This window comes from Phoenix dactylifera, chromosome 4 (assembly GCF_051530095.1).
Source record: "Phoenix dactylifera cultivar Ajwa chromosome 4, Ajwa_hap1_PhDact_Kaust_v1.1, whole genome shotgun sequence".
NCBI lineage: Eukaryota > Viridiplantae > Streptophyta > Magnoliopsida > Arecales > Arecaceae > Phoenix > Phoenix dactylifera.
Window position 1 is genome coordinate 12,433,240 of NC_143193.1, and position 27,272 is coordinate 12,460,511.

Below are 27,272 nucleotides of genomic sequence, written 5' to 3' on the forward strand. Positions count from 1 at the left end.
GCCCATGGGCCACTTCTGTCAAAAAAAAAAATCGGTTTTTTTTTTTTTGGGAACCACAGCGCCACGCGCTGTGGTTTTTAAACCACCGCGTGGCGCGTAGTTTTAAGGAAAGAAGTGGCCCGTGGGCCACTTCTGTCAAAAAAAAAAGCCTGCAATTTTTTTTTTGGGGAACCACAGTGCCACGCGCTGTGGTTTTTAAACCACGCGCCGGCGCGTGGTTTTAAGGAAAGAAGTGGCCCACGGGCCACTTCTGTCAAAAAAAAAAGCCGTTTTATTTTTTTTTGGGAACCACAGCGCCACGCGCTGTGGTTTTTAAACCACCGCGTGGCGCGTGGTTTTAAGGAAAGAAGTGGCCCGTGGGCCACTTCTGTCAAATGCCACAGCTTTTTTTTTTGATGGGAAAGGAAGTGGCCTCCGGCCACTCATTCCCATCAAAAAAAATAAATTTTTTGAGTTGATAGCAAAAGAAGGGGCCGAGAGGCTGCTTCTTTCTTCGCTCGTTCGGTTATAAAAACCGAACGAGAGGCTTTATTAATAACTCCAGAATAACTAAAATCCAGGAATGAGCCTCTGAAGAGTAATCAGAGATGGGAAGATTTGAAAGATAGCCCACAAATTGAGGAGGTCCTGCCCAAAAAATCCAGCGGAGACTATTTAAGGTGCGATTTTTTTGTCCTATGTTATTTCATTAATTTTGTTAATAATTTATTTAAAAAAATAGTTTATAAATTACTTAAATAATAAGATAATACAAAAATTTACTTTATTAGCTTAATTTTTTGATAAGTTGTCCTTTTATGATAGAAATAGAGCCATCAAGAAAAACGAACCCTGCAAAGCGTGATATTGGCTGGTCTTATGGGCGAAGACTTGGAAGTGAGGGGCAACGATACCAGTTTCAATGCAAGTTTTGCGACAAGGTTTTCAAGGAAGGAGGGGTAACCAGGTTGAAGCAACACTTAGCCGGAAATTCCGGTGAGGTTGCTACGTGCCCAAATTGTCCTAGCGAGATTCGTGTGCTGATGAGGCAGAATCTCGCTGAGGCCAAAGAAGCGAAGGGGATGGATTCCAAGAAGAGGGCAGAGGTCGATCGCCAAGCGGCAGAGCCACCTTCTTATCACTTTAGGGAGCCAGAGGAAGTCGAGGATCTAGATGAGGAGGCAGATATTCAGGCGGCCATGCATGCAAGTCTGGATGATCAGTGGCAGCAGGAGGACGTGGCCAGGCATAGGGCTCGATTTGGGCCCTCTGCATACGAGTTCTGGGAGCACTAGACAAGATCCAGAGTTCTTGAGGGCAACTTCAGTCAGCAAAGAACGTGGCCGAATTGCATCTATGCTGGGTAGTTTTGGTAGCCGAAAGAAGTCATCTAGAAGAATTCCACAAGGTGCGACAATTCATGATGTAGATCCGCATGCTCTTCCCAGTAGAGATTCAAGGCAGCAGAGGGTAGACACAATGTGGATGAAGGATAAGAAGAAAACTATGTGGCGAGCTATTGGATCCTGGTTTTACTTCAGCCACATCCCAGCGAATGTGGCAGACAATACATATTACAGGTCTGCCATTGTCGCTATACAAGCTGCCGGTCCCGGTGTAGCTCCTCCAGGCCCGAAGGACATATACGGTGAGCTTCTTGACAACAATAAGGAGGAGCTGGAGAATTGGATTGACTCCTACAAGAGCAAGTGGCCCATATATGGACTAACCATCATGTGCGATGGTTGGACCGGTCCGACCAGGCGGAGCATCAACTTTCTGACATACTGTGATGCTAAGACCTTCCACAAGTCGATTGATGCTTCGGCTTATGTGCACAACACCTCGTACATGCTGAAACTTATGGAGGATGTGATTGATCTGGTAGGAGAGGAGAATGCCGTGCAGGTCGTCACTGATAATGGATCGCAATATAAGGCTGCCGGGCAGGTCTTGATGGAGCGGCGGCCACATATTTTCTGGACCCCATGTGCTGCACATTGTATCGATTTTATGTTGATGGACATTGGAAAGATCCGTAGGGTGCAACAAACGGTGGAGACAGCCCAACGCATTACCAGGTATATTTATAACCATAACTGGATCCTTTCATTGATGAGAAAGTATGCAGGGGGAGAGATTCTGAGACCAGGAGTCACACGGTTTGCTACCAACTTCATCGCACTTGATAGCATACTCGAGAAGAGAGGAGCCCTACGTCAGATGTTTGCCAGTTCCGAGTGGTATGATAGTAGATATTCTTATGCCGGCACTGAAGGAAGCAAGATAGAAGACTTGGTGACGAGACAGCCATTCTGGCAGCGGGCTACTACAATAGTCAAAGCTATCAAACCATTATATGAAGTGCTGCGGGCCGTAGATAGCGAGATCTACCCCCAGATGGGGTTTTTGTATCACATGATGGTCAAGGCAAAGGATCAGATTATGGAGGCAGATCCAGCACATGGCCGGTCATACATCAACATCATTGAGCAACGGTGGGGAGCGCAAATGGGTACGGAATTACATCTAGCAGGTAAGCTAAGATATAATTATAGTGACAATTATAGTGATGGATATAATTATATAATTATGCTAAGATAGTCTCGTATATGTGCAGCATACTACCTAAACCCCCGATTTCAGTACAACATAGATGGAATTGGTATGGATGAAACACTTTTGGATGCTTTGCGTAATGTGATTTACAAGATGGAGGCATCTCCAGAAAAAGTGGCCCTATGTCTTGAAGAGGTAATTATGATTTAGTAATTACCAGCATGTGTAAGTATATCGGCATCTTCAATTATTAACATGGTTTTCTTATGCTTATTTTTCACAGAGCAAATTATTTAGAGAGGGCAGCTACAGTTTTGGCCAACGAGCGACTGTCGTCAGCAAACACAATATGAATTCAGGTACGTGACACATCAGGAAAATATTCACCTGGTGTTACTTAGTTACTATTATAGAACTATCATATATGTAATTTTCATAAATATTTTTGCAGCTGAATGGTGGGTGCATTTTGGCGGATCCGCGAGAAATCTAAAGCGGATAGCTATCCGGATCCTCTCCCAAACAGTCTCCTCTAGTGGATGTGAGCGCAATTGGTTCACCTTCGCCCTTCCACAGCAAACAAAGAAACCGTTTGACGCAAAAGCGCCTCAACGACCTTGTTTATGTGCATTACAATTTGCGGTTGAGGCTAAAGTGCATCCAGGAGGAAGTGAAGCTCAAGTATACAGATCCGATTTACGGATCCTTCACCGCTGATGACGATGATCCACTACTCGGCTGGCTTGTAGGCCAGCAGCAAGAGCCCGAGCTTGACGAGCCAGGATCGCCTCCACGACCAGCTACCTTCATAGCCACCGAAGCTGGGGTCGATCCAGAGCAATGGGCTGAGCGCAATATTCCACGCACTTCCAGAGCTGATCAATCGCAGGCACAAGGGAGCCAGACAGAGAGGTCCAGGAAAGGAAAACAAAGAATCCCCATGGAGAGTGTCGAGGAAGAGATTTGGACTAGCAGCGATGAAGGTTCTGGTGGTGATGGATCTTCTAGCCATGGAGGGAGCGGAGGACTGTATGGTACTCATGAGACACAGCCGGAGGGTGGTCTTTATTTCACCGGTGAGTCCCAATTTATGGGTGCTACACAGGATACGGACCACGGTCGACCACCTGATAGATTTCGTGAGGATATTATTGGATATAGAAGACGGGCTCCTCGAGGTCGTTCAGGAAGACAGGATACGACTGCAGATCCGACAACATACGGATATGGATTCTATTATCCACAGTCTCAGCCTGACGAATATGGATATAGTGCATTGGATTTTGCTTCCGCCATATTTGGATGGGATCATGGGCCTCTACACAATCAGAGGACACCTCTCAGAGCCAGAGCGTGAGCGAGAGATCCGACAGTTCTTATAACCTGGCGCGCGTTCCTTCTGATTGGGTTGATTTGCCTCCTCCTGATTATACTTATGATCCAGATATCTACGAGAGCCATCGGCACTCGTCCCGATTTTAGATATCCTAGAGTACTTTAAATGTATGTAAATGATTGTATCTTAATTTGAAGATATTTTATGTGTATGATTTTATCATTTGGAACGGGAGAAAAACATAACATGCAATCATGCATCATATATGTTTCAAATTTCAACCCTAAATTTAAATATAAAAACATCGAAAATCATGAAAAAAGCAATAAAAAAACATCAATTTTCACTTAATTTAAGATCCAACAGAGACAACATTTAAAAAAAAAAGTTTGGCTCGCGGTACCGGACCGGTACGTACCGGTCCGGACCGGTACGGCCGCCATCGGTACGCCGGTCCGGACCGCCACCGGTACGCCGGTCCGGACCGCCACCGGTACGCCGATCCGGACCGGTACGACGGACCTTGGTTTCGAGATTCTTTCACATATTCAATTCATCTTGTCAATCTTGGACTATGACCATATGTTCCCTGTTGCAGGATTATAAACATCGACTAATCTTCTTGCGGTGAGTCCTTCAGGACGGTCAATTGCCAACGTATCTACCTCCATTGGCGGAGTCCTCAACATAACTAGGTCGAAGTTCAATTAGTTCTCTATTTCATTTTTCATTTATGAAAACATGCAGTGTCAAAACCAAATATCGTTCATATCTTCATTTCTTTTAATTTATTAGACTCAACTCAACAGCCAGGAACTATGACCATATGTTCCCTATGACAGGGTCATATATTAGCCCCCATTGGCAGGGTCCTCAACATAGCCCTACTGTAAGTCTGAATCTATTTCATGTTATTATCTTTTCTCACATTATGTTCAGTGTTCCAAACTAAAAGGTACAATGTCAGAGCAATCAAAGACAATCTAAATCAAAAGCAAATACGTTCAATCAGAGTCATACAATATTCTAAAAATATACATATAACCCATGCATCAAATTCGTAATCATGAATAATTCGATTCATAAAACATATATATAGTTTGCCGATAAATTTAGTAAAGAGGTTACATCACTTACCTTGCAAACGCGATCCACAACAAATCCAATTAATTCCGCAAATTCCTCGCAGAACCTAATACTCAAAAATCATATTCTTCTTTTAAAATTCATCACAATATACGTATACAGAAACTTAAATTTTAATATCCTCCCATGGCTGACCCTAGAAGTGCCTAGCACCCCGAGTTCGGGTTCATACCCGTAAACTACCCCCATATTCATTTTTTTTCTTTTTCCTTCTTTTCTTTTTCTTTTTCCTTCTTTTCTTTTTTCTTTTCCCTTTCTCTCCCGACTTCCCTCTTCTCCTTTGGCGAAACAGGGGATCCGTGACCCCCGCCCCCTTCTTTTTCCCTCTCGGTCGGGCTCAGGGGCGACCGAGGTGGCCGGCCCCGACGGCAGCAGGAGGTGGCGGAGCAAGCTTGACCACCCCCGACGGCTGGCGGCGGCGAACACGCCGACGGCTAGAGCTCACGGGCCGAAGCAGAGCACTCCTTTTTGGACCCAAATCCGGCGATTGGCCACCTCCAAACCACAACACATCATGGCCAAGCAATGAGAGAAGAGGAGAGGAAGGCTAAGGACTCTTACCTCGGCCCCAACGAAGATCCGGTGCCTCTCTTCCTCTCCGGCGGCAAAGGAAGAAGAAGGCCCAACAGCCCTCTCTCTCTCTCTCTCTCTTTCGGCGGCAACACAAAGAACCCCCCCCTCTTCCTTGGGTGTGGCGGCTCTATCTCGGTGGCTTCAAAGGAGACAGAGAAGAAGCCCTAAAACAGGGCTTTCTTCTTCTTTGGGATGGATCCTTCCATCCCACTGCCTCATGTGCAACGCATGTGAGGCCGAAACTTGGGACTGGGCCTAGTTCCAGGGTCTCACATTGGTACTCAAGTATACACCCTGATACTCGATCTCCACCTTTGGTTCTCTACTCTGCACCTTGATACTTGGTCTGCACCTTGGTAGTTGGTATAAAATTGACATCATTCTAGAACCTCTTACTACTTGGCCTGCGCAAGATGTTCCTTCTAAAGCTACTACTGGGCCTATCCTTTGGAACCTGCCAAGGCTTGTTGTTGATCGGTATACGGATCACTGTCATCGATCTGGATGTAGTGTAATATATGGTCAAAGAATTAAGTTTTCCTTGAAAGTAATGACTTTAATAAGTCATCAGAGTTCAAGCGTAGATTCATTAAAAACATTTTTGAAAACAAAAATGCAAAAGGTCAATCTCCTAGAAGAAATGAGAAACAACAAATAACTAAAACATAATACAAATTTCAAAATGACTTTGATATTTCACATAGTTTCACATTTTCTTACAGGGTTCTTTTATACCCGCAAAGCCATATAAATTCAAATTGCTAATGCAAATGAGGCCATATATATTCTCATTGATGAACCGTGTAAGGTTACACAAATCCTCGAGGTGCACAATTACCATTTGTCCCAAGATTTACATATATTCTCCTCATTAATTCAAAGCAGGCCACATATACCACTAAGTCAGAGGATTACGTATACCGTATCATCTGCAGATTTAGTAAATAATTGATAATGACATATTAAAAAGGTCCAATCAAAATTCATGAATCTAGAGGAAGGTTTTAATTCTAGAAGTTCGAGTGAAAATCTATGCATGCAAGTTCAGAAATATCACTTTGGAAACTCATGATTTAGAGATTTTATATTGAAACCAAAAGATAAATTCAAATTTCACATGGTACAAAAAATTCTGAAGAAGAACAAGTCAAATGTCTTTGGAAGTAATTGTAGGTTTCAAATTATAAAACAACATAAAAATTGCTACTAATTGTAGAGTCCAAAACTCAAGGAAATCCTAATTTTGAAAAGGACATCAAGGTTTAGTACTTCAAGGCATCCTGACCACAAGGTCAAAATGACACTAATGAAACCAACTTCAAAAAGTGACTTGGTTTTATGGTTTTAAAACAATATTTAGTTTTTGAATTGGCTATTCAAAGAAGACACAGGTTTTAAAAGCACAAAACAAATATCAAATTCCAGAGAGATGGAAAGATTACTTATAAAGGAAATCATAAATTTTGGAAAGGACCTTATGGTTTAGAATTTCGAACCATGCATAACCTTAGGCAAGGAGAAAATGTGTGTATATGTAAATATATATGTATATACATACATACATACATACATACATGTGTGAATATATGTGTGTGTATATATATATAAATACATAATTGGTTATTAAATACCTTCCTAGTTTGTTGATCGTCATTTTGACCTTGTTAAGCATTCTGTCCCTTTGAACATTGTTATATATCAATCTTTACACCCAACATTCTTGGAATGCATCTTCATTGCTGTGCATAAACCTTAACTATCTGACCCCCTAGTTTCCTTAGGTTTTTGCAATGATTTAATTATCAGCGGGATTGGGGGTGTCCTACATATTCTGTACCATTTCTTTACGAAAGTGGGGAATTGGATGGCCCACACCAGTCCCTTATCATGTGGGGCGCCCCACCAATCCCATGTGGGCTCTCCTAGAATAGGAGGTGAATTGGGTGATCTGCTTCCTATCTTGATGTTTTAGTGGCTTCACAAGTTCACATCATGAAGGCATCTTTTGGGGAGTAAAATCAAAAAGAAGAGGAATGTGAAGAGATTGATGGAAATAAAAAATTGGGGGAGTACCCTTGAGAGGGCTTGATTATTCGAGATTGACCCTAGAATTGTGAGGATTTCACACATGGCCATGGTGCAGGCGAGGAGCGTGGCGTGCTCACCCTCACTCATGGTTCGGACATTGAGAGTCCACTCTCAGTTCATGAAAGCGCGTACCCCTAGCCCTCACAAAATATCATGACTCGCAATCCCTCTTTGAATGAGCTGTTTTTTATTTTTTTTTTGTGGTGGTGGGGAAGCATACTTTCCTAAGCAGATAGAGATCGACAGTATGAAGTAGGAATGTAAAATTGAAATACGCTTTATGAGACATTCTTCAATTAATTATTTTCCATTTTTGACATCTTTTTCTGATAATCAACTGTTCTAGTTTAGCATATATCTTAATACTTAGTAGCTTATACAGTTTGTAAAGTACACTGAAGATTACTATTAAAATTTTAACAAAAATCAGTTAAGACAAAAATAAGATTAGATATAAGTACATAGCATCTTACCCTAGAGTACACTAAATAGGCCAATTTACACTAAATACATTATTTTCAAGTCCAAGGATATTTAAAAAGAAAATATAATTATTAAACCTTCTACGGCCAATTACAAAGATTAAAAATATATAAAAGGCATCCCAAGGAAGTACTTGGATGCTTTTACCAGGGTGGCCACTTGGATGGGGCGGGGTGTGGCCTGTCCCCCTTTGTGGGGAAATGGGAACATGCCCCCATCCCACAAGATTTGAATCATTAAGTTTTCATTAAAATTCTCTGGTTCACATGTGGTTATGCTTTCATATTTTTCCTGTATTTGATAAGCATTGGCACAGATCATTTGTGTCCCTTCAAGACTTAAACACATTATGTGAGAGTTTCTTTGCTAAAATATTCAGTGTTTGTTCTCAAATAACATCACCTTAATTGTGGTCTATTCTTTGTTCAAGTAATTCGCCATTCAAGTTTTCTATCCTTTATCTTTCCTGCCATATTTGCTTCCGACTGGTCCTCCTTATGCTTCTTTTGATCATCCTGTTGTTGTTGTTTCTTTTGTTGTTTTATATCTTTCTGACTCTATGACTTTGTGGGTTTACAAGTCAACCATATTCATATTTGAGACTTTGAGTAATTGATTGCTGCTTCAGACTTCATTCTAGTTGCTGCTTCCTTGTTTCACTGCACTGAAACTGAGTAATTTGTTGTTACTCCAGGTTAGGCGGTTCATTTTTTTCTTGTTCTGAAAATTATTATAAAATATAGGTTAGAATTTCAAGTTTGGTATTTTTTGGGAAACAGGACTTTCAGTTTTAAGTGAAAGCAGTAAAATTTTGCTTTCACTTTGTTCCAGAACAGTTTTGCCATCTCCTATTTCATGCCTGACACATCCCAATTATCTCTGCTTCCCTGTGCTCCTCCATGCATCAAGATTCTCCTCTATCTTCCCCTTTCTTTATTCCTCTTCAACCATGGCCAGATCTAGTTTCAGTCTGCAAAGCCATAGATCTTGTTCTCTTTTGTCTCCTTTCCTTCTTGCCAACTTTGGCTTTTTGTGACATATAATAGTGTTCTTATACCTATATATTTTTTTAGCTTGTTAGTTACTGATACTTATTTAATTCTGAATCAAGTGTATGTTCATTGCATACAAAATTACTGGATATAAGCACCACAAGAAGGTGATGTTCGTAAACCTGTGGTTCACAACTGATTTTAGTCATATGGTAATTCATATAGGAACTTTTGTTTGGAGGACTTGGTCTTCTGTTTCTATATTTGTTTTAACATACTGATTTGAATGTTAGAAAATCATGAGAAATAATAATAAACTAGTACTTGAAGGTCCTTATTGGAAGCTTTTTACATTTTGTTGAGAAGTTTCATTAAGGTGAAGGATGATAAGGGTAACAAATTAAAAGACACAAACAAAGAGCTCTTCTCCACATAACATGATAACACAATTGTTGATTCTTATGACTTTTTAAGTATAATCTTCAACATTCCTGATGATATTATGGCCGGGTAAGAGCCATATATAACTTTGGTTTCTACTGTTTAGATAACTTGAGGTGAGAAAGTGTGTCTCTATAATTATCAGCTTATTACAAAGGGAAAGTTTTTTAAGGTAGTAATACTCTTTGACAGTAATGGGGAACTTTAATTATGATGTTACTCTCTTTATTATGTTCTGACTCTTCCATTTATCTTTCTCATAATAGATTCCTTAATGCTCTTGAAGCTTTGGGAGGGTCATCTTGGCTTGCACAAAATGTAGGATCAAAAAACATCAGTCCTTGGAATCATCCTCTTGGTGCCCTTATCATTGGCATTCGCCAGGTTGGCCTTTCCGGTTGGAAATCAGAAGAGTGCACTGCTATAGAGAGTGAGTTTTTCTCATGGCTACAAAAGGGTTTACATGAAAGAGAAGGTACTTCTTATCCTGTTTTATGTTTTGATTATCTTAGAATTGGATCTGCTGCAATTGTAAAATGTCTTTGCTAAGCATGTCTCTGTCTCCTGCTTATATATGGTTAGGCAATGAAGATGGAAAATATATATGGGCACTAAGGCTCAAGGCTACTCTTGACAGAGCAAGGAGGTTAACAGAAGAATATTCTGACGCACTTATTCAGATTTTTCCTGACAGAGTCCAGGTCAACATTCTTTTTTTGTCAATTCCTAAAAATTCTCTAACACTATTCCTTTATGATGTTTAACATTTTAGTCAAAGGTTAGAACTGCTTGGTCGCTAAAATTTGAATTTCTCTCTTTCCAGATTGTAGATTTTCCTTCTGCCTTACATCAGCCTGAACTCCATTATATTAGTAGATTTTGTACCTTACCCTTTTCGCAGTATGGAAGTGCTTCACCATAGATAGCTGATTCTGAACATGAAAATATAATCCCTTTAACTTGTCGAAGGAACTTGTCTGATGTTTTTTATCAATTCTATCAGACCTTGCTGAAAGCATACTTCTAAGTTCTTAAATAATCCACAATTTGTTCAATATTGTACTCCTAAATAGTCCATCCATTACAAAGTTATGCCTTCAATGGATGCTTTTATGTTTTTTCCAACCTTATTGTACACTGCTCTACCTCTTTAAGTTCTTAAATTATATTTTATAAGTCTTTTTTCCAAAGTTTCAAAGTTGCTAATACCAAGGATTGAGGTATCATGTGCCTATGCCACGTCAGTGCTTGGCATGCAATGGCATTGCTATGTGCCTTGCATTGGAATGCAGCCAATACCATGCAAGTGCCTTGGGTTCTGGTAAGGCATTGGGCACAGTAAATATCAGGACAACTAGCACATGAATCCAGGGTTGAAACTACATGTTAGATTCCTGAATAAATTGTTTCCTTTTTCAATCTGTAAAAATGGTAGCTTCTACTTTTTGATTAGAAAAAGGCATAAAAGAAATACTTATGCATGCCTTCATGCATGGGGCAGGTACGTTGTTTTCTACCAGCAGCTTTTTCAAGTTTCATTGCAATAGTTATGCTATATGTTATGTTGTAGAAAATCCAAATTCAAATACTTTATGAGACCAAGCCCTTACCCCTTTTTATGTGGCATTGCAGAAACTAGGGAAAGCCCTTGGAATCCCAGAGAACAGTGTAAGAACATACACTGAAGCAGAAATTCGTGCAGGGTATTGCCCTATCCTGTTTTTTTCTGCATTTTAAATTGCAGCATATCTCCATGCATTGTTTTATTTTTTAACTATAACCTGAGTTGCCAATCTGATGATATTCTTTGTCAACATTGTTTGCAGTGTTATTTTTCAGGTTTCAAAACTCTGTACTCTTCTTTTAAAAGCCATACGGTTGGCATTGGGATCTTCAGGCTGGGATGTTCTTGTCCCTGGGGTGGCTAGTGGTACATTTCTACAGGTACTTAATCTTATTTGGTCATCCAGCATAGTAATTATTTTACGCGTATTCCAATATTCCATGCTGTGTTGGGATTTCTAAGATATTAAACTTGAATCTGTTCTCATCATGGAATTAAGTTTTGGGCGTGAATCTAGAAACTGTTAAAAATAATTCATTATTGAAGCATCTATTTTGTTACAAAATGTGAATTTATGTTCAGTTTCCGATATTGGATCCTTGTTCTAGGAGAATGTCCAGTGATTATCCATTATGCTTGCATTTACCATGCTCCACTCTGTATACAAATGGACAGAGGTGGAGCCTGGATTTATGTATTTTTGGTTGGTGGTGTGGGTGTTTGTTGGGGGGGCAGGGGGGAAGGGGTGGGGGGGTTGTCTAGATTGAAACTTGGAATTAACTATAAACATGAAAGTTTAGGATTGAAGTTTAAAAGGCCCTGTTTGGATGGCTTGCTTTCCTGGATAAATTGCAGGAATTCCCAAAGAAAAGGGATATTAGCTACCAGAGCGGGAAAAGTTCAGAAGATATCAACATCCTGGGAGGTCCGATCGAGCATGTAATCCTAGGATCCTAATTTATTTGGGTCTTTAGTTTCCTTCTAAAAGGTGGTTTAAGGTATCCTAATTTATTTGGGTTTTTATAATCTGAAATTACGCTGTTAGGAAGAGTTCCTCTCCTTTCTTTGCTAACTCATTCCCACCGATTACTTCATGACGAGCATTCCACGAGTATATTACTGCAGCATCCAAACAGCCTCTTAGTTTAATGTTTGTTAACTAGTCTTATGTAATCATAAGGAACTGAGTACTTTCATTGAGACGCTTCTAACTTCTACTTTCATTGAGAGGCTTCTAACTTCGAGGTTATATGAAGTCATTGATATCTTATTTTAAGCATCGGAATGATGACTAGATTAAAAAACAAAGTAGATGAGGGAGTAACTCCATCCTTATTGCCCTCAAGTCTATAAGCCAATGTTAGTGATTCAACAAGAGAGAGCATGATTCTTTTTTTCCTCATATTCAGCTGCTGTTCTAAGTAGATCATCCTGAATAACATTCTCGGTGCCATCATAAATTGTGATTTGCAAGCTATGAGGCTCATCTATAGAGGATGAGTCAACGAGGATGGAGCACTTAGTCTTTTGGAATGAGTTTTTGGGATTTGAAAAGATTTCTATGCTCTGGTCGAGAATGGGAGGTTTTAACTTTCTCAGGCTGAATTTTGGAATTTTAAAGGATAGAAGAGAGTTCTAAAATCTCAGATCTTTCGAGAAAGAGCCATGTACGAAGAGGCCTCTGGTTCCCTGTAGCCACTGTGGCTCCGCCCCTGTACTTGTTCTTATGCTCATCCTGAAAAGCATCGCCACACTTGATATCACGGTGCATGTTGCACCCTTTTTTGGGACCAACCAGAATGATGTGTCCTGGATCTTCTAGGGTTAGGACCTACTATGTATTAGCCATATACTAATATATATAATTCCATATGATGCCTACTATGCAAGGTTGGAGGAATCGATACCGGACCCTGTACCGGTTCCCTGGTGGGAAGCTTGGTATGGGTCCGCGCCATGCCGTGTTGGGCCGTACTGACATAGGGGAACAGACGGGGGAGTGGGAGAACGAGAGCGGAAAAGAGAGAACGGGGGAGGGAGGGACGCCGGCGGATGCGGGCGGAGGCCGCGAGGGGGCCGACGCTGGGGAAGAAGGGTCGCTTAAAAAATTTGCCAATTCGTAAGTGAAATCGGCAATCGATTTGCTAATTTCACTTACGAATCGTCTTATGTTTTAATTTTGCGATTCATAAGTGAAGTCGTTAAATCGATTGTTGACTTCACGTATGAATCGGTAAATTTTTTAAGCGACTGACCCTGTTTCAAAAAAAATAGGGGTCGGCCCCGGTGTCGGCCCCTTTGCAGCCTCCGCTGACCCTCCGTCGGCGTCCTCTCCCTCTCTTTCCCTCCTCCGCTCGCTCTCTTTTCTTCTCCTCCTCCGACTCAGGGAACACGTCCCGTTTAATAGCCGGAACTATACCGGTGAGCTCCAGTATGGTTCGAAACTGGCGGAACCAGCCGGTTCGGATGGATTCTGCTGACGTTGCTACTATGTGGACCAAGGTTCGTCGTACCGATACCGGACTCCGTACCAGTGCCGCACTAGCATACGCATACTGAGTGTCGTTACGGTACGGTATGCGATATGCTAGGCTGAGGATGATAGTGGTATTTTGATGATTAATACAATGATTAAGAGTATGTTACAAGTTAATTCGATACATCATTAATAAGTCCGTCACTCTCGATACATTAGTATAATGAGATTAAGATGTATTTCAATGATTATTAATGAGATAAAATTTGCGATCCAGGTGTCATTTTTCGCCAAGAAGGATAAGGATGGGTTCTTAAATAACTTTAATCTAAGATAACTCGTGCCACAATCCTTTTAGTCGCTCTCTTATTTTGGAACCCCAATAGACTAGTTCTCGGAATCTGTAAAACAACAAGAAATTGTATAATGAGCTAAACAACCCAGTAAGTAATGAACACTCTAACTAGATAAATCAAGCAATAATATGTAGAAAATAAATATATATGAAGTTTCAAGGTACAAGTCAAATAGTTCTTAAATTCTTAAGATTCTTTTCACGGTTTTGAGGTTCTTTCATATATTCAATTTATCTTGTCGATCTTGGACTATGACCACATGTTCCTTGTGGCAGGGTCATCAACACCGACTAATCTTCTTGCGGTGAGTCCTTCAGGACAGTCAATTGCCAACGTATCTGCCCCCATTGGCGGGGTCCTCAACATAGCCAGGTCGTAGTTCAATTAGTTCTCTATTTTATAATTCAGTCATGAAAACATGCAATGTCAAAACCAAATATCGTTTATATCTTAATTTCTTTCAATTTATCAGATTCAACTCAATAGACAGGAACTATGACCACATGTTCCTTGTGGCAGGGTCATATCACCGACTATTCTTCTTGCGGTACCAATGTATTAGCCCCCATTGGCAGGGTCCTCAACATAGCCCGACTGCAAGTCTGAATCTATTTCAAGTCATTATCTTTTTTTACATATGTTCAATGTTCTAGGCCGAAAGGCACGATGTCAGAAGCAAATACGTTCAATCAGAGTCATACAATATTCTAAAAATATACATATAATCCATGCATCAAATTCGAAATCACGAATAATTCGATTCGTAAAACATATATATATATATAGCTTGCCGATAAATCTAGAAAAAAGGTTACATCACTTACCTTGCGAACGCGATCCACAACAAATCCAATTAATTCCGTAAATCTCTCGCAAAACCTAATATTCAAAAATCATATTCTTCTTTTAAAATTCATCACAATATATGTATACAAAAACCTAAATTTTAATATCCTCCCATAGCTGGCCCTGCAGGAGTGCCTAGCACCCCGAGTTTGGGTTCATATCCGTAAACCACCTCCTCTCTTTATTATTATTATTATTATTATTTTTCCTTTTGTTTTTTTTCTTTTTTTTCTTTTTTTTCTCTTTTCTTTTTCCTTCTTTTCTTTTTCTTCTTTCTTCTTTTCTCTCCCGACTCCCCTCTTCTCCTTCGGCGAAACAAGGGATCCGTGACCCCCCACCGCCCCCTCTTCTTTCCTCTTGGTCGAACCCAAGGGCGGCTGTGGCGGCCGGCCTTGACAGCGGCAGGTGGTGGCGGAGCAAGCTCGGCCACCCCTTGCGGCTGGTGGCGACGAACACGCGGCGGCTAGAGCTTACGGGCCGAAACCCTGTTTTGGACCCAAATCTGGCGCTTGGCCGGCTCCAAACAACCATACATTGTGGCTAAGCATCAAAAGAGGAGAAGGCGAGCGACTCTTACCTCAGCCCCGACGAAGACCGGCGCCTCTCTTCCTCTCCGGCGGCAAGGAAGAAGAAGACCAACCAACAACGCTCTCTCTCGGCGGCAACATGAGGAAGGAGCTCCAACCCAAGGGAAACTTGGGCACGACAGCTACCTCGGGTGGCCTCAAATAGAAGGAGAAGAAGCCTTAAAAACAAGGCTTCCTTCTTCGGGATGGAATGAATCCATCCCGCTGATTGCACGTGAGGCCAAGGCTTGGGACTGGGCCGGTCAAATGGACCGGGCCCAGTTCCAGGGTCTCACACATAATGCAGCGGACAGTGATACGGTCACTGTGCCTTTGACTGTACCCCGTGCATTAGCAGCGGGCTGCTCAGGTGTTGGATCCGTTATCACATAAAGGATCCGTTCATGCTCTAGCACTATCTTAAGTTTTCTAAGGCAGTTATTAAAATTGGGTCCAGTCAACTTGTCATTATCCAACAATGAACGAAGTAACAAACTAGTAGCCACTTCTGCATAAAAAGAAAATCGGCTATCAGTATATGAATTGACAATACCCTAAAGACTTGGACTTTAGTCTAAAGGTCCTCCCACTATTTTATACAAATTTGTAGCCTCTACCTCAAATTCGAAAAATTACACTTAACTCTTTAGTGGGTACTAGAGCCCAATAGATCGCATATGGGCCCGAGTGTGGCTCGGCCAACCCATATGCACCTATTTGTAGGTTCTGAACCAATTGTTTTACCAAACAATTTCTAGTGATAATTTTGCCCGTCTCTTCGGCAGGCGTGTGGCGCTTCCACCGAAAATTCTGGTTAGGTCCAACCTTTAAATGATAGGGTTCCGTGTAATCTACTAATAGATGACCAAGCCCGAGTGTGGCTCGGCCCACCTAATCACCTATTGAAGGTACACTCAACTCATCATATATTGAATGACAATTCTAATGGTCAAATAATCACCAGGCGTGTGGCGCCTCTAATGATTATCTAGCCATTGGATCCATTATCATCCAACTTAATGGAAGGCTATGACCTAGTTATCTCTATAACTATTTTATTTTAGGGACCTAATAATTTTAGAAGATTTGATTTAATTGAGAATAAATGAGAAGAATCGGTTAATCTAGATCCTCCCACTGACTTCATCAAGTCAGATTAATAAGAACTAGATTCAATCCGATTAAGAAGGCACCTAAATCAGTCATACTGATTTTTCTTAATAATTTTAGAAGATTTGATTTAATTGAGAATAAATGAGAAGAATCGGTTAATCTAGATTCTCCCACTGACTTCATCAAGTCAGATTAATAAGAACTAGATTCAATCCGATTAAGAAGGCACCTAAATCAGTCATACTGATTTTTCTTAAAGGCATGGGTCAACTCAAATCATTAAGTGATCCAATCAAAATGTGATTGACCATGTCAGCCAGGTAAGTGAGATCGGTGGAAGGGATATGCCATTAACTCGACAAAGACGAATCAGTGCGAGTAGCTTCCAATTAAAAACCACTGGTCAAAATTGCCAAACTTACTTTAGACACCGACTGGTTAATCAATTTTGATTTGATTACTCAAATGACTCGGGCTCAATCTCTAAGCCTCAATCAAGTTCCATCTTGGTCTAATCAAAGACATGGAATTTGATCAACTACAACTATTGTATTTGATCTAGAGTTTTCTTGACCTAATCTAGTTATTACTTAATTAGATTTGATCAATTAACTCTAATTAGACCTTGTTTGATTCTAACCCTAGGTCTAACCCAATCTTAAGAACTTGATTTGAACTAACCCAAATGCCCCAAGAATTATGCAATGTCATTGACTTGAGTTCACAATTCTAGATCTAAGTTTTCATATCACTTAATTCTTAATTAAGTATAAGCTTATGAAAATTTCAGATCATTGCATATTCTTTTAATTACATATTAACTACAAAGTTTCAGTTCTTAAAATTTATTTTCAGATCTAAGATTTGCAATTAATCATATTTATTTCAGATTTAATTCATGTTTAAATCTTAGATGATTTATGTTCATATATCACATATACAAACTAATATGAATTAACTTAAACAACATACATCATATGCATTTGTTTTCAGATTTGATTTGTTATACAAAATCAGAAAATAAATGAATCATAAATTTTATTTAGATCTAATCTAAACAAGTTTATGATTTTAGATTTATTCATGTTCTTTATATCACATATACATCGACATGAATTTATCTAGATCTCATGCATCACATGCAACTGATTTTCAGATCTGATTAATCATGCAAAATTAGTAACTAAATCATTTATAAATACTCTTTAGATCTGATCTAAACATATTTATAAATCTCAGATTTAATTACAAAGATTAAAACAGATTTTAATCTACCTTTCGTTGTTCATCTTCAAGGATCAATCACAGTGGCACCCCTACACGCCATAGGAGATTCCATCGAATGGGAAAAGAGGATAATGAACCCTTCTTTCTCCTATGACCGGACGGCTTAGTGATTAATCCAATTAGATTATTAAACTACTTAGATTAATACTGTCATGCCCCGCCTCTGCGAGGCACGTGAGGCACCCAGTGCCCACGTGGGAGCCATATGAGGGGGAATACGGGGCTCCCCTGCCAGATATTGTCAGGCTCCGGGGCTTCACGCAAGTGTCCTTCATCCCTCCCCGATTTTGTTTTCCATCCAAAATGCGTCTGCAGGATTAGGAGACACCCGCCTCATATGCCCAGGCTCTGGAACGAGTCTTATAACAATTCAGGACCTCACCCAAAATGGCTAGCCGGAAGGTATTTTTGGGTTCCTTGATCCTATATAAGTACCCAAGATCTATCCAGCGAATAACCGATGTGGGACTAAACATACGCCCGCACGGATCCTCACATACTCCCCCCCGTTCAAGTCCTGACGTTCTCGTCAGGCTAGGGGTTCAAATCTAATCACGAACACCACGATCGGTCCGTGGTCAACCCTAGTAGATCCGTGCTGCAGTGTCTCCTAGTCTACATAAGTTATGGGCCGGATCCGCTCTGATACCAAATGCCACGCCCCCGCCTCTGCGAGGCACGTGAGGCACCTAGTGCCCACGTGGGGGCCACATGAGGGGGGAACACGGGGCTCCCCTGCCAGATATTGTCCGGTTCTGGAGCTTCACGCAAGCGTCCTTCACCCCTCCCCGGTTTTGTTTTCCACCCAAAACGCGTCTACAGGATTAAGAGACACCCGCCTCATATGCCCAGGCTCTAGAACGAGTCTTTCCGATGTGGGACTATTGGGCCTCACAAATATAATTGTTTCAAGCATAAATAGTTTAAACATTCAATAAACCTTGGCTCTGATACCATTGAAAGGAACCCTTGCGTGCTGCATGCATTTATTTTTCAAAAAAAATTACAGCGGAAGCATTTAAAAATTAAACTATTTAATTTTTATGCATGCTAGAGATCAGATCTCTACAACAAAAATAAGAACCATGATTTAAATGTTTATGTAAAGCTTGAAACAATGATTGTATGTCTAACATACAATTCTGAAATTTCAGCAATCCTGAAATTTCAGCAACCATGTTTAAGATCTAATCTTAACTTTAATAAGATCAAATCTCATACCTGATTCCTTGGAGGTCTTGGATGACTCCTTGATCACAATTTGCAGCCGCACACGCGTCCGGCCTCTATAGATTGTCCACGCGAAACCTTAGGTAGATAATCTTCCGTGAGAATGCTAGCTCGCACAGGAACGTTGCAATGGCTGAAGCTTTCTCCTTCTAAACACTCAACCTTTAATTGTTTTTCAAGGAGTGGAGGATGGACGTGAGGAAGAAGGAGAAGAAGGGATGGAGGCCCTCAGAGATTTTTTTCAGAATTTTTTGAACCTCTAAATATTGTATATCTTGAACCCTAGGCGTGGGGATCTTTTATAGCCAAAAGACCCCCCCACACCTCACACCTAATTTAGCCAATTAATTTGGCTGATAAAATCCCCAAAAATTATGGTGATTTGGCAGCTAAGAGGAGATAAACATATCCAAATTTCGTGCATTTTGGATCCCTAAAAGATAGGAATTCATGCGTCCAAAGTTCAGCCGCAGACCACCTTATTTCATGCGCCATGCAATCCCTTCAAATTAGGAAATTCATATAAATCTTTTTAGGAAGATTTGAGACGCCATTTTTATAGGAAATATAGCCCCACGCCTCCTCTCTTCTCACGCCAATTTTTGGCCAAAAATAAATAGGATAGGTGTGGAAAATTTTAGGGATAAATCAAGGTGTCATTCTTCTCCAAGAAGGATAATGATGGGTTCCTAAAATTTAGGAATTTTTCTTCTTATCCAATTTTGATTATTTGGACTCATAATCCTCATCAAATAAGGTCTTCTAATTGATTTAGATCAATCCCAATCCAATTGGGTCAAGTTCCATCAATTGGGTCAAGCTCAATCTACTTGGGTTGAACCCAATCCAATTAGGTCAAATCCTGATGCAGCCCAAATTGAATCCTATTCAATTTGGCTCAACTTAAGCCCAATTACTCAATTAAATTGAGTTCATTAGCAATCTAATTGCTAATTAATCCTCCAATAATTCAATAATTATTTTAATGCAACTTTTGCTTAGGATAATTTGTCAATCGAATTGACCATATTACCCCTGAATGATTATTAATCATCAATCAGCTATTTGATCAACCTAGAAACTTCTATGCGTGTGACCCCATAGGTTCGAACCTAAGCCGGTAGCACAAGAACAACTTCTTATACTAATCGAAATGACCATCTAGCAATGGTACTCGACGTCCGGATAGGCCGAATGATTGCAAAGCAATATTCAAGAACCCTTGGACTATGGTTACCGTATAATTCAGAGTTTATTGTCAACTTTTTAATCAGTTCATCCATAATGTGTTTCAACTTTACAAATCCTGTGACTTTTCACAAGGATTACCCTGGCCAAGGTTTTACTAAATTGAACACAAGGGCATTATCTCCTGTCACCAGGAGGGGTCAATTCCATTTTGACTCACACACCAACTTCGCAAGTACTTGACTGCACCCAGTAACCTTCCGTCACTGAATTAGAAACTTAGATAGTCCGGTACCAAAGTACAGTGAGTTGCTTGCTGGTCACCATGGTGATCTCAGGTCGGAGGGATACATATACCTATATCCACTTGGAACATCTCTCGACAGACATATCAGTGTCTCCACACTCCTTGGTTAAGAGGACAACCAACGTATGTGTCACACAACGACCTAATCTCGATAATGTTGTCGTCCTAGTAACAACATATCATTTGATCGTGAACAGTTTTAAGGACTTGAAGATAAATCCTTCTTTATCATAAAATAAGTCCTAAGGACTTCATCATATAGGAGTTCATTTGAAGATGTACAATGAAATGATGAATTGTTGCCCAGAGGTGCAGCCCAAGAGGGAGGGGTGAATTGGATCTTTTAAAAATAAACGTGTGAAGAATGTGAGTTATTATTATCTTTCAATAACTTGCTGATTTAGCAGCGGAAATAAGATTGCACAAATGAAGCAGTGAATAAGATGAGGAAAGCAATCAGAAATATGCACTGGAGGAAGAGAGATAAATCACACACACAAACACCAAGGTTTATAGTGGTTCGTTGCACTTCCATCACCTACGTCCACTCCCCAAGCCTAGCTTGAGATTTCACTATAACCTAGCAGATTACAGCCTGATTGTTTTCCGGGCTCACAATCAAAAATTCAGTTGGTTTTCTCAGGTAACCAACCGAAAACCTATCCCCGTTTGTTTTTCGGGCTCACAAACAATCCAGTTGGTTTGCAGATAAATCAACCAAAAACTTTACACCGTTTGTTTTTCCGGGCTCACAAACAACCTAGTTGGTTTTCAGACAAACCAACCAAAAACTATTTTTCTTGCTGAATACTCCCGATTCAGCAACTTCCAATCAAGGCTTGGAAGAGCCTTTACAAGTTTCAAATGAATGAAACTGTTACAGCAACAGTTAATCCAAATAAATGAATGCTGTAACCAGAAAATTTAAAGCTTCAGAATATATAGAATGAATCAATAAAAATAAAGGCTGAAGCCGATGAAGAAGATGGCTGTGGAAGAATGTCCCAATGCTTGAGCAGCAGCTCTTCTCGATTCAGTGAGAAGCTTCAACTGATTTCCTCACATGAGTAAGTTTCAGATGTGTGCCGGTGAGGATGATGAACTTTTTAGCCTTTTTTTCTTCTCTTTTCTTTTGTGGAAACTTTTCTTATTTGACAGAATATTTCTCTCTTTCCTTGTTGTTTCCTTTCTAAGGTTCCCTTGAATTTATAGACGAGTTCTTCAAAAGGATTTGAATTTCTTTCTTTCCGTTCTGATGGAAATCTTTTCTGTTACAGAAGAAGACAAAAATTGTTGCAAGCTTCTCATTATGGTCCCAGCAGTACAAGGGTCGACTCATGTAATTCAGGGATCGACTCATGTTTATCCTGGGTCGGCTCTTCGAGATATTGAGACGGCTCTTGCTGTGATAGCTTCAAAGGGTCGACTCATATTCTTCATGGGTCGCCTCTTTAAACACAAGGGTCGACTCATCTTCTTCAGGAGTCGTCTCTTTAAACACAAGGGTCGATTCATGCACTAGTTTTTCTGGCTGACACTGAGACTGAACTGGAGTCGACTCTTCAAACGCAAGGGTCGACTCTTCAATTTTAGGGGTCGACTCATTTGGAACAAAGGTCGACTTTTCAATTTCGGGGGTCGACTCATTTGGAACAAGGGTCGACTCTTCAAACTTTGTCTTAGGCGGTAAAAGCTTTCTGTTTAATTTGAACTACACAAGGGTCAACTCATGTTTTGCGGGAGTCGACTCATTGACTGGGTCACTTGAAGAGAACATGCTAGAGTCAACACAAACTTGTCCTTTTTGCTTAGGGGTTGACTCAAGTTTTTCAAACAGAAAACTTTAGACTTCATCTTTGATCTCCATGGATTAGATTAAGATCATTTTCCTTTTAGAACATGTCTAATGAATTGTTTGCGAAGAACTTATGATTTTGCATTGCTTCATTTCCTCTGATTTTTCTTGACTAATAAAACTTCACAATTAAGCCAACATCATTAGTACATAACATCATCTCAAGTGTTTTGTAATCATCAAAATTCATCCTTTAGGATTGACACTTGACATGAATAATGCCAAATAACACTTTATTAATTTGTCAATTCATTTACAAAATTCAATCATCAACATACTGACGATTGACTCTTAGGATACAATTCCCAACAGGTTACTGCACCCTCATTGCGCTTCCCTATTTGACCTAGGTTTGAGTTTGTTGAATTTCATGTCTGTTACGTTGTATAAAATCAATGATAAGAAAAAAGATCACACAATATGATATCTTCTAACAGGTAATTTAAATTGGGGCTATTTTGATTTGTATTTCTGAATTTAAGTTTATCCTTTGAACTCATCTCAATAATTAACACTTCCTTTAATATTCAAATAACAGTCATCATGGTATTTCTTAATATCAGCAGTAAGTTTATTTATGAATTATGTAACAAGTTATGGGCTCAGTGCCATGTCAGCTACTAAAAGCTACATATTGAAGGTCTAAGAGAGGGTAAGCGAACAAAGACTAAATTTTTTTCATAATCAATTAGGTGTAGATAATGGAGCCTCTTCTCTGACAGGAGCAGGGAGTTTATGAAGGAAAAGAAACTACATATGGTCATCATCATCTTGCAGAATACATATGATACATTATTAGGAGCATTGATGAGCATTAAGGAAGAAGATGTGTGTGATCAAGTTTTTGAACTTGTTGCAAAAATGCATCTTAGGTGTGACAATAGTAGTTATGATATATAACATTGGATCTACACAAAGAGCCCACATGTAGTGGTGGCAATTTCCGATCTCCACTTCATAGGCCATTTGATGTCTTAATGATAGTTAAATACTTTTTACTTCCAGTGATTCAAGTCTAAATAAATTCTTAATCATTTGTCCCACCTCTATCTTTCCATCAAAACTATGCTAAAATCCCACTTGTTAGGGACATGCAAAAATTTTGTTTTGACTCTAGTGAAAGCTTTGAATGCCAAGTCATTTGAATTTAAAAGAAACAGGCAAATACTGAATATTGATTAGATAGTTTATGTACATGTAATTAATGGATGCGTATTCTCCTGTAATATATGTAGTTAAGTCATTTCTCTAGTTGCCTAGTATTTCTTTTTGTTGATTACAATGAACATTTAAGTAATTTAAGAAAACCCAAGCAAAACTTTCCGTGACAGAAAGTGAAAGGAGTTTTAGAACATCATGCTTCTGTGGCTGTTGTAGAGAACCCAACAATTTTCTTTTGGTAAGCAAAGGGGAAGTAAATCTCCAAAAATACATCTCAAAGAAAAAGTCAATCTATAGGCATCTGTCTGAACAACATAAAGAAAATAAATTAGAAGTTCAATCAATTGTCTTCTCCCTGCAATCTCAGCTCCCTGATCCACAAGTCAATCAGTGCTTGATTCCTTGCATATATGTGGGTCACAATTACTCCTGGAATATTGGAAGTGATATTCCATTTATCTCAGAGAAGTATCTACAGATGAAGAACATAAGAGTGCCTTGTACTCAACGAACTAGCATCGGAGAATCACCTTCAAGGTGGACTTCTTGAGCATGAATCATATTAACTGCTTCCTATAATCCCTTCCAAGCTGCTCTTAGTTCCGCTAGTAGAGCAGAAAAATCTTTGACATGTATAAGTTCAGCCTTCAAGACCTTGAACTCAGCATCTTCTTTTCTGAACCTTTACAGAGACATCAAAGTTCACTTTAACACAACCTGGTTACTGGGGGTACCCAAGAGACTAAACTGTTCAAGAGTTGGCTGTAGATGAAGTGCTGCAGTTCCCTGGTCCTGTATTGTTAGTTAACGGCTGGTTCTGAGAGTATTCTGCTGTTCTGAGCACCTAGTGAGGTTGATGAGTTGGTGCTGAAATCATTCATCATCTCTAGCCTTTCACACCTGCCACCGAGTGCTGTTCAGAGGTAGATTATCAATCTGGGGATCAGAAAAAATATCACCTGTAGTGTAATTTCCAACTGACATCTGAATTGACCTTCTTATTGCATGCCAAGCCCAAGAACAGCCCACTAGTACTTTATAATCTATCTAGTCAATTTTAAGTTTATAATTTGCATGGACAAATTAACATCATAGGTTCTTCTTGTGCCTGGTTACTTAACCTGCTGTCTTACAGTGTAAGCTCTCTTTCATATAGTGGGAATAGGAATGCAAGTCCCATTACATGCTTAGGACTATGAACTTTGTCCCATTAGATTAAGTGAAGGCCTTGCTCCATGCCTGGACGCTAAATTAAATTCATTGAGAAAGTTCAAAAAGAGTGATTACCAATTATTTTTTTTTGAGAACTCCAAAAAAAGGAATTGGGTGTGCCGGTCCGTGAATCGGCAGGCTCTACTGATTCAGTACAGTACTGACCGGCACGCCCTACCGATTCAGTACGGTGCCGAACCGTACTAGGCGCTACTGGTACAGGTTCCAGTACCGATTCGGCAGACCTTAGACTGTGATCATTAACATGGTGCATGTTGTACCTGTCCTTGTTTGATATGGTACAATCCTCAGTATTTCAATCCTTGGTTTTGTTTTTAAACTACTTAATATATTAGAAGATAATCCAATTTCCGTTCTTTCAAAAACTTTTCTCTCTAGCTTTAAAATGCTACACATGATTATCACATTAAAGTGCTGTATTGTATGCTGCAGGTAGAAAGCATCGTTCCGGGTTCCTTGCCTTCATCTATTAAAGGACCTCTTATCCTGGTAGTAAATAAAGCTGATGGAGATGAAGAGGTTAAAATTATAGTTCTTTCTTCTAGATATTGTTTTGTACTTATTCTCATGGATTTAATACCCATATTGTTGCAAGTTGTTGGACTGCAACTCAGAAAATATAATTGCAACAGGTTAAGGCAGCTGGAGATAACATTGTCGGGGTTGTACTTCTACAAGAGCTACCACACCTTTCACATCTTGGTGTTAGGGCCCGACAAGTCAGTCATGCTTTACTTTTTACAAATTATAGCTTCCTTTGCAACTTCACTTTAGGGAAAAGATATTTAAGTCTGTGTATTTCACAATTATGATTTTGCAGGAGAAGGTGATTCTTGTGACATGTGAAGATGATGATAAAATTGCTGATATCCAAATGCTTGAACGGAAATTTGTGAGGTTATATTCTATTGACTAATTATCATTTGTCTACGTATTTGCTTATGAATTTCCCCTTTTTATACACAAACTGAAACACACTTGCATGCACACTTACACCATATGCACAATGAATTACATCAATGCTGATGCTAGTCCCAAGCATGGATGAAAAGTGAAGGGTTGACATTAGGTTGGTAGTCAATTATAAAGAAAATGTTGAAAGCTAGGGAATGGATCCAAATTTGATTTTTGTGAATGTCTGGGCGTCCCTTGTTTGGCTTGAATTTTTGAGAAAAGTTTGGGACAAGGCTTGATGGTTATGGTTAGGGTTATATTTACTATAAAATGCTGGTAAATGCTTCTGTATTACTTTCAAAAATGTTACAAATTTTTCTCCTCTCTCTCTTAAATTTTCCATATATCCAAAGACCTTATTTTTAAGTCAGTCCAGTAAACAATATGAATCATTGACTTCTATTCGAGTTAAATATGATTTCAAGGTGTTTAGCCAGTACAGGTGTCGTACTGATACTTGATACGTTGAAAAAATTTTATACCGTATTGTACCGACACAGTGTTAGTGTGGCACCGGTACGAAGTACGGTATCGAGACGGCGAATCTTATGTGAATCAGTTGGATTTCTTTTTAAACAATTAGAACTCATGACTCAATCATAGCTTATCTATAGGCTTTATATGTGCAATAGTTTCTTCGCAATTTGGCCGAAAGTAACTATATCAGATCAACAGTAAGTATAAATTTCAAGAGTGATATAGAAAACCTTGACAGCTTGATGTAATATTCCACAACCATGTGCAAGCGCAGACTACCTTCATTTGAATAGAGCAATGATTAGTCTCTCAAGGACTAGATACTCCACCTATCTAGCTGTAAGAATACAGTGCACCACAGTATCCTTGGCTGTAATATTTCAAGTAGATAATGAATTCACTTGTGTGTATTATCCTGTCCATTAGCTAATTGGCTATTTGAAGGTCATGCAACTTGTTAACATTTCAAATTGTCTCATGAGATGTGTGATGCACATAACCACAATTTTGTTTGCAAAATCTAACAAGAATATAAAATAAATGTGTTATGTGAGAGTTAACTAGAATGATAGAGAGAGCTTCCTCTAAAAGAACTTTTTTGTCTTCCTCTTCCATATCATCTTTGTGATGTTGATTGTATTAAGATTAACATATCATTGTGTAATTATTAAGAATTGTATGTCTTGCAGAAAGTGTGAGGATCTCTTTTCAAACATAAAGATTTTACTTATTTGGTCATTGTGAGTTGGTTGTGCACATGGATATAATCTATCAATTTTCTACTGGGCATGAATAATTGGTTCATCAACTAATCCTGATTTCTTGATCAGTTTCCTTCTATATTTGTTCTCTATGCGCTTAGAGCATGGTTTCAAAAACTACTGGAACGAGATGGTACGACTGGGTACCACATAGTTCCATGGCGAAACTGGCACCAATGTGGGTGCTGGGACACCAAACAGCTGTACTAGTTTCTTCTGGCTGTTCCGATATGCATCGGTGCGTACCGGTGCTACCATACTGATTAGTACTGATGGTTTTGCAATTATCTAGAATCAGTTT

The 27,272-nt window shown here is 39.6% G+C and overlaps 2 protein-coding genes across 5 annotated transcripts in view; both read left to right on the plus strand.

The window, feature by feature from the left end:
• Positions 1 to 27,272, plus strand: part of LOC103714355 (chloroplastidic phosphoglucan, water dikinase (ATGWD3)) — a 63,352-nt gene that overhangs the window by 32,712 nt on the left and 3,368 nt on the right. For all 4 annotated transcript variants that reach the window (XM_039133856.3, XM_039133857.3, XM_088719759.2 and 1 more), the window contains 7 exons: positions 9,864 to 10,072; positions 10,180 to 10,298; positions 11,230 to 11,300; positions 11,424 to 11,541; positions 25,212 to 25,298; positions 25,412 to 25,498; positions 25,600 to 25,676. In XM_039133856.3, the coding sequence (XP_038989784.3) occupies positions 9,864 to 10,072; positions 10,180 to 10,298; positions 11,230 to 11,300; positions 11,424 to 11,541; positions 25,212 to 25,298; positions 25,412 to 25,498; positions 25,600 to 25,676 (768 nt within the window). The remainder of the gene's footprint in view (positions 1 to 9,863; positions 10,073 to 10,179; positions 10,299 to 11,229; positions 11,301 to 11,423; positions 11,542 to 25,211; positions 25,299 to 25,411; positions 25,499 to 25,599; positions 25,677 to 27,272) is intronic.
• Positions 1,010 to 3,398, plus strand: LOC148703734 (uncharacterized). Its single transcript, XM_088719761.2, has 4 exons — positions 1,010 to 2,515; positions 2,600 to 2,733; positions 2,822 to 2,897; positions 2,990 to 3,398. Exons 1-4 carry the CDS (start codon positions 1,153 to 1,155, stop codon positions 3,253 to 3,255), a joined length of 1,839 nt encoding a protein of 612 aa, XP_088575887.2. The 5' UTR covers positions 1,010 to 1,152; the 3' UTR covers positions 3,256 to 3,398.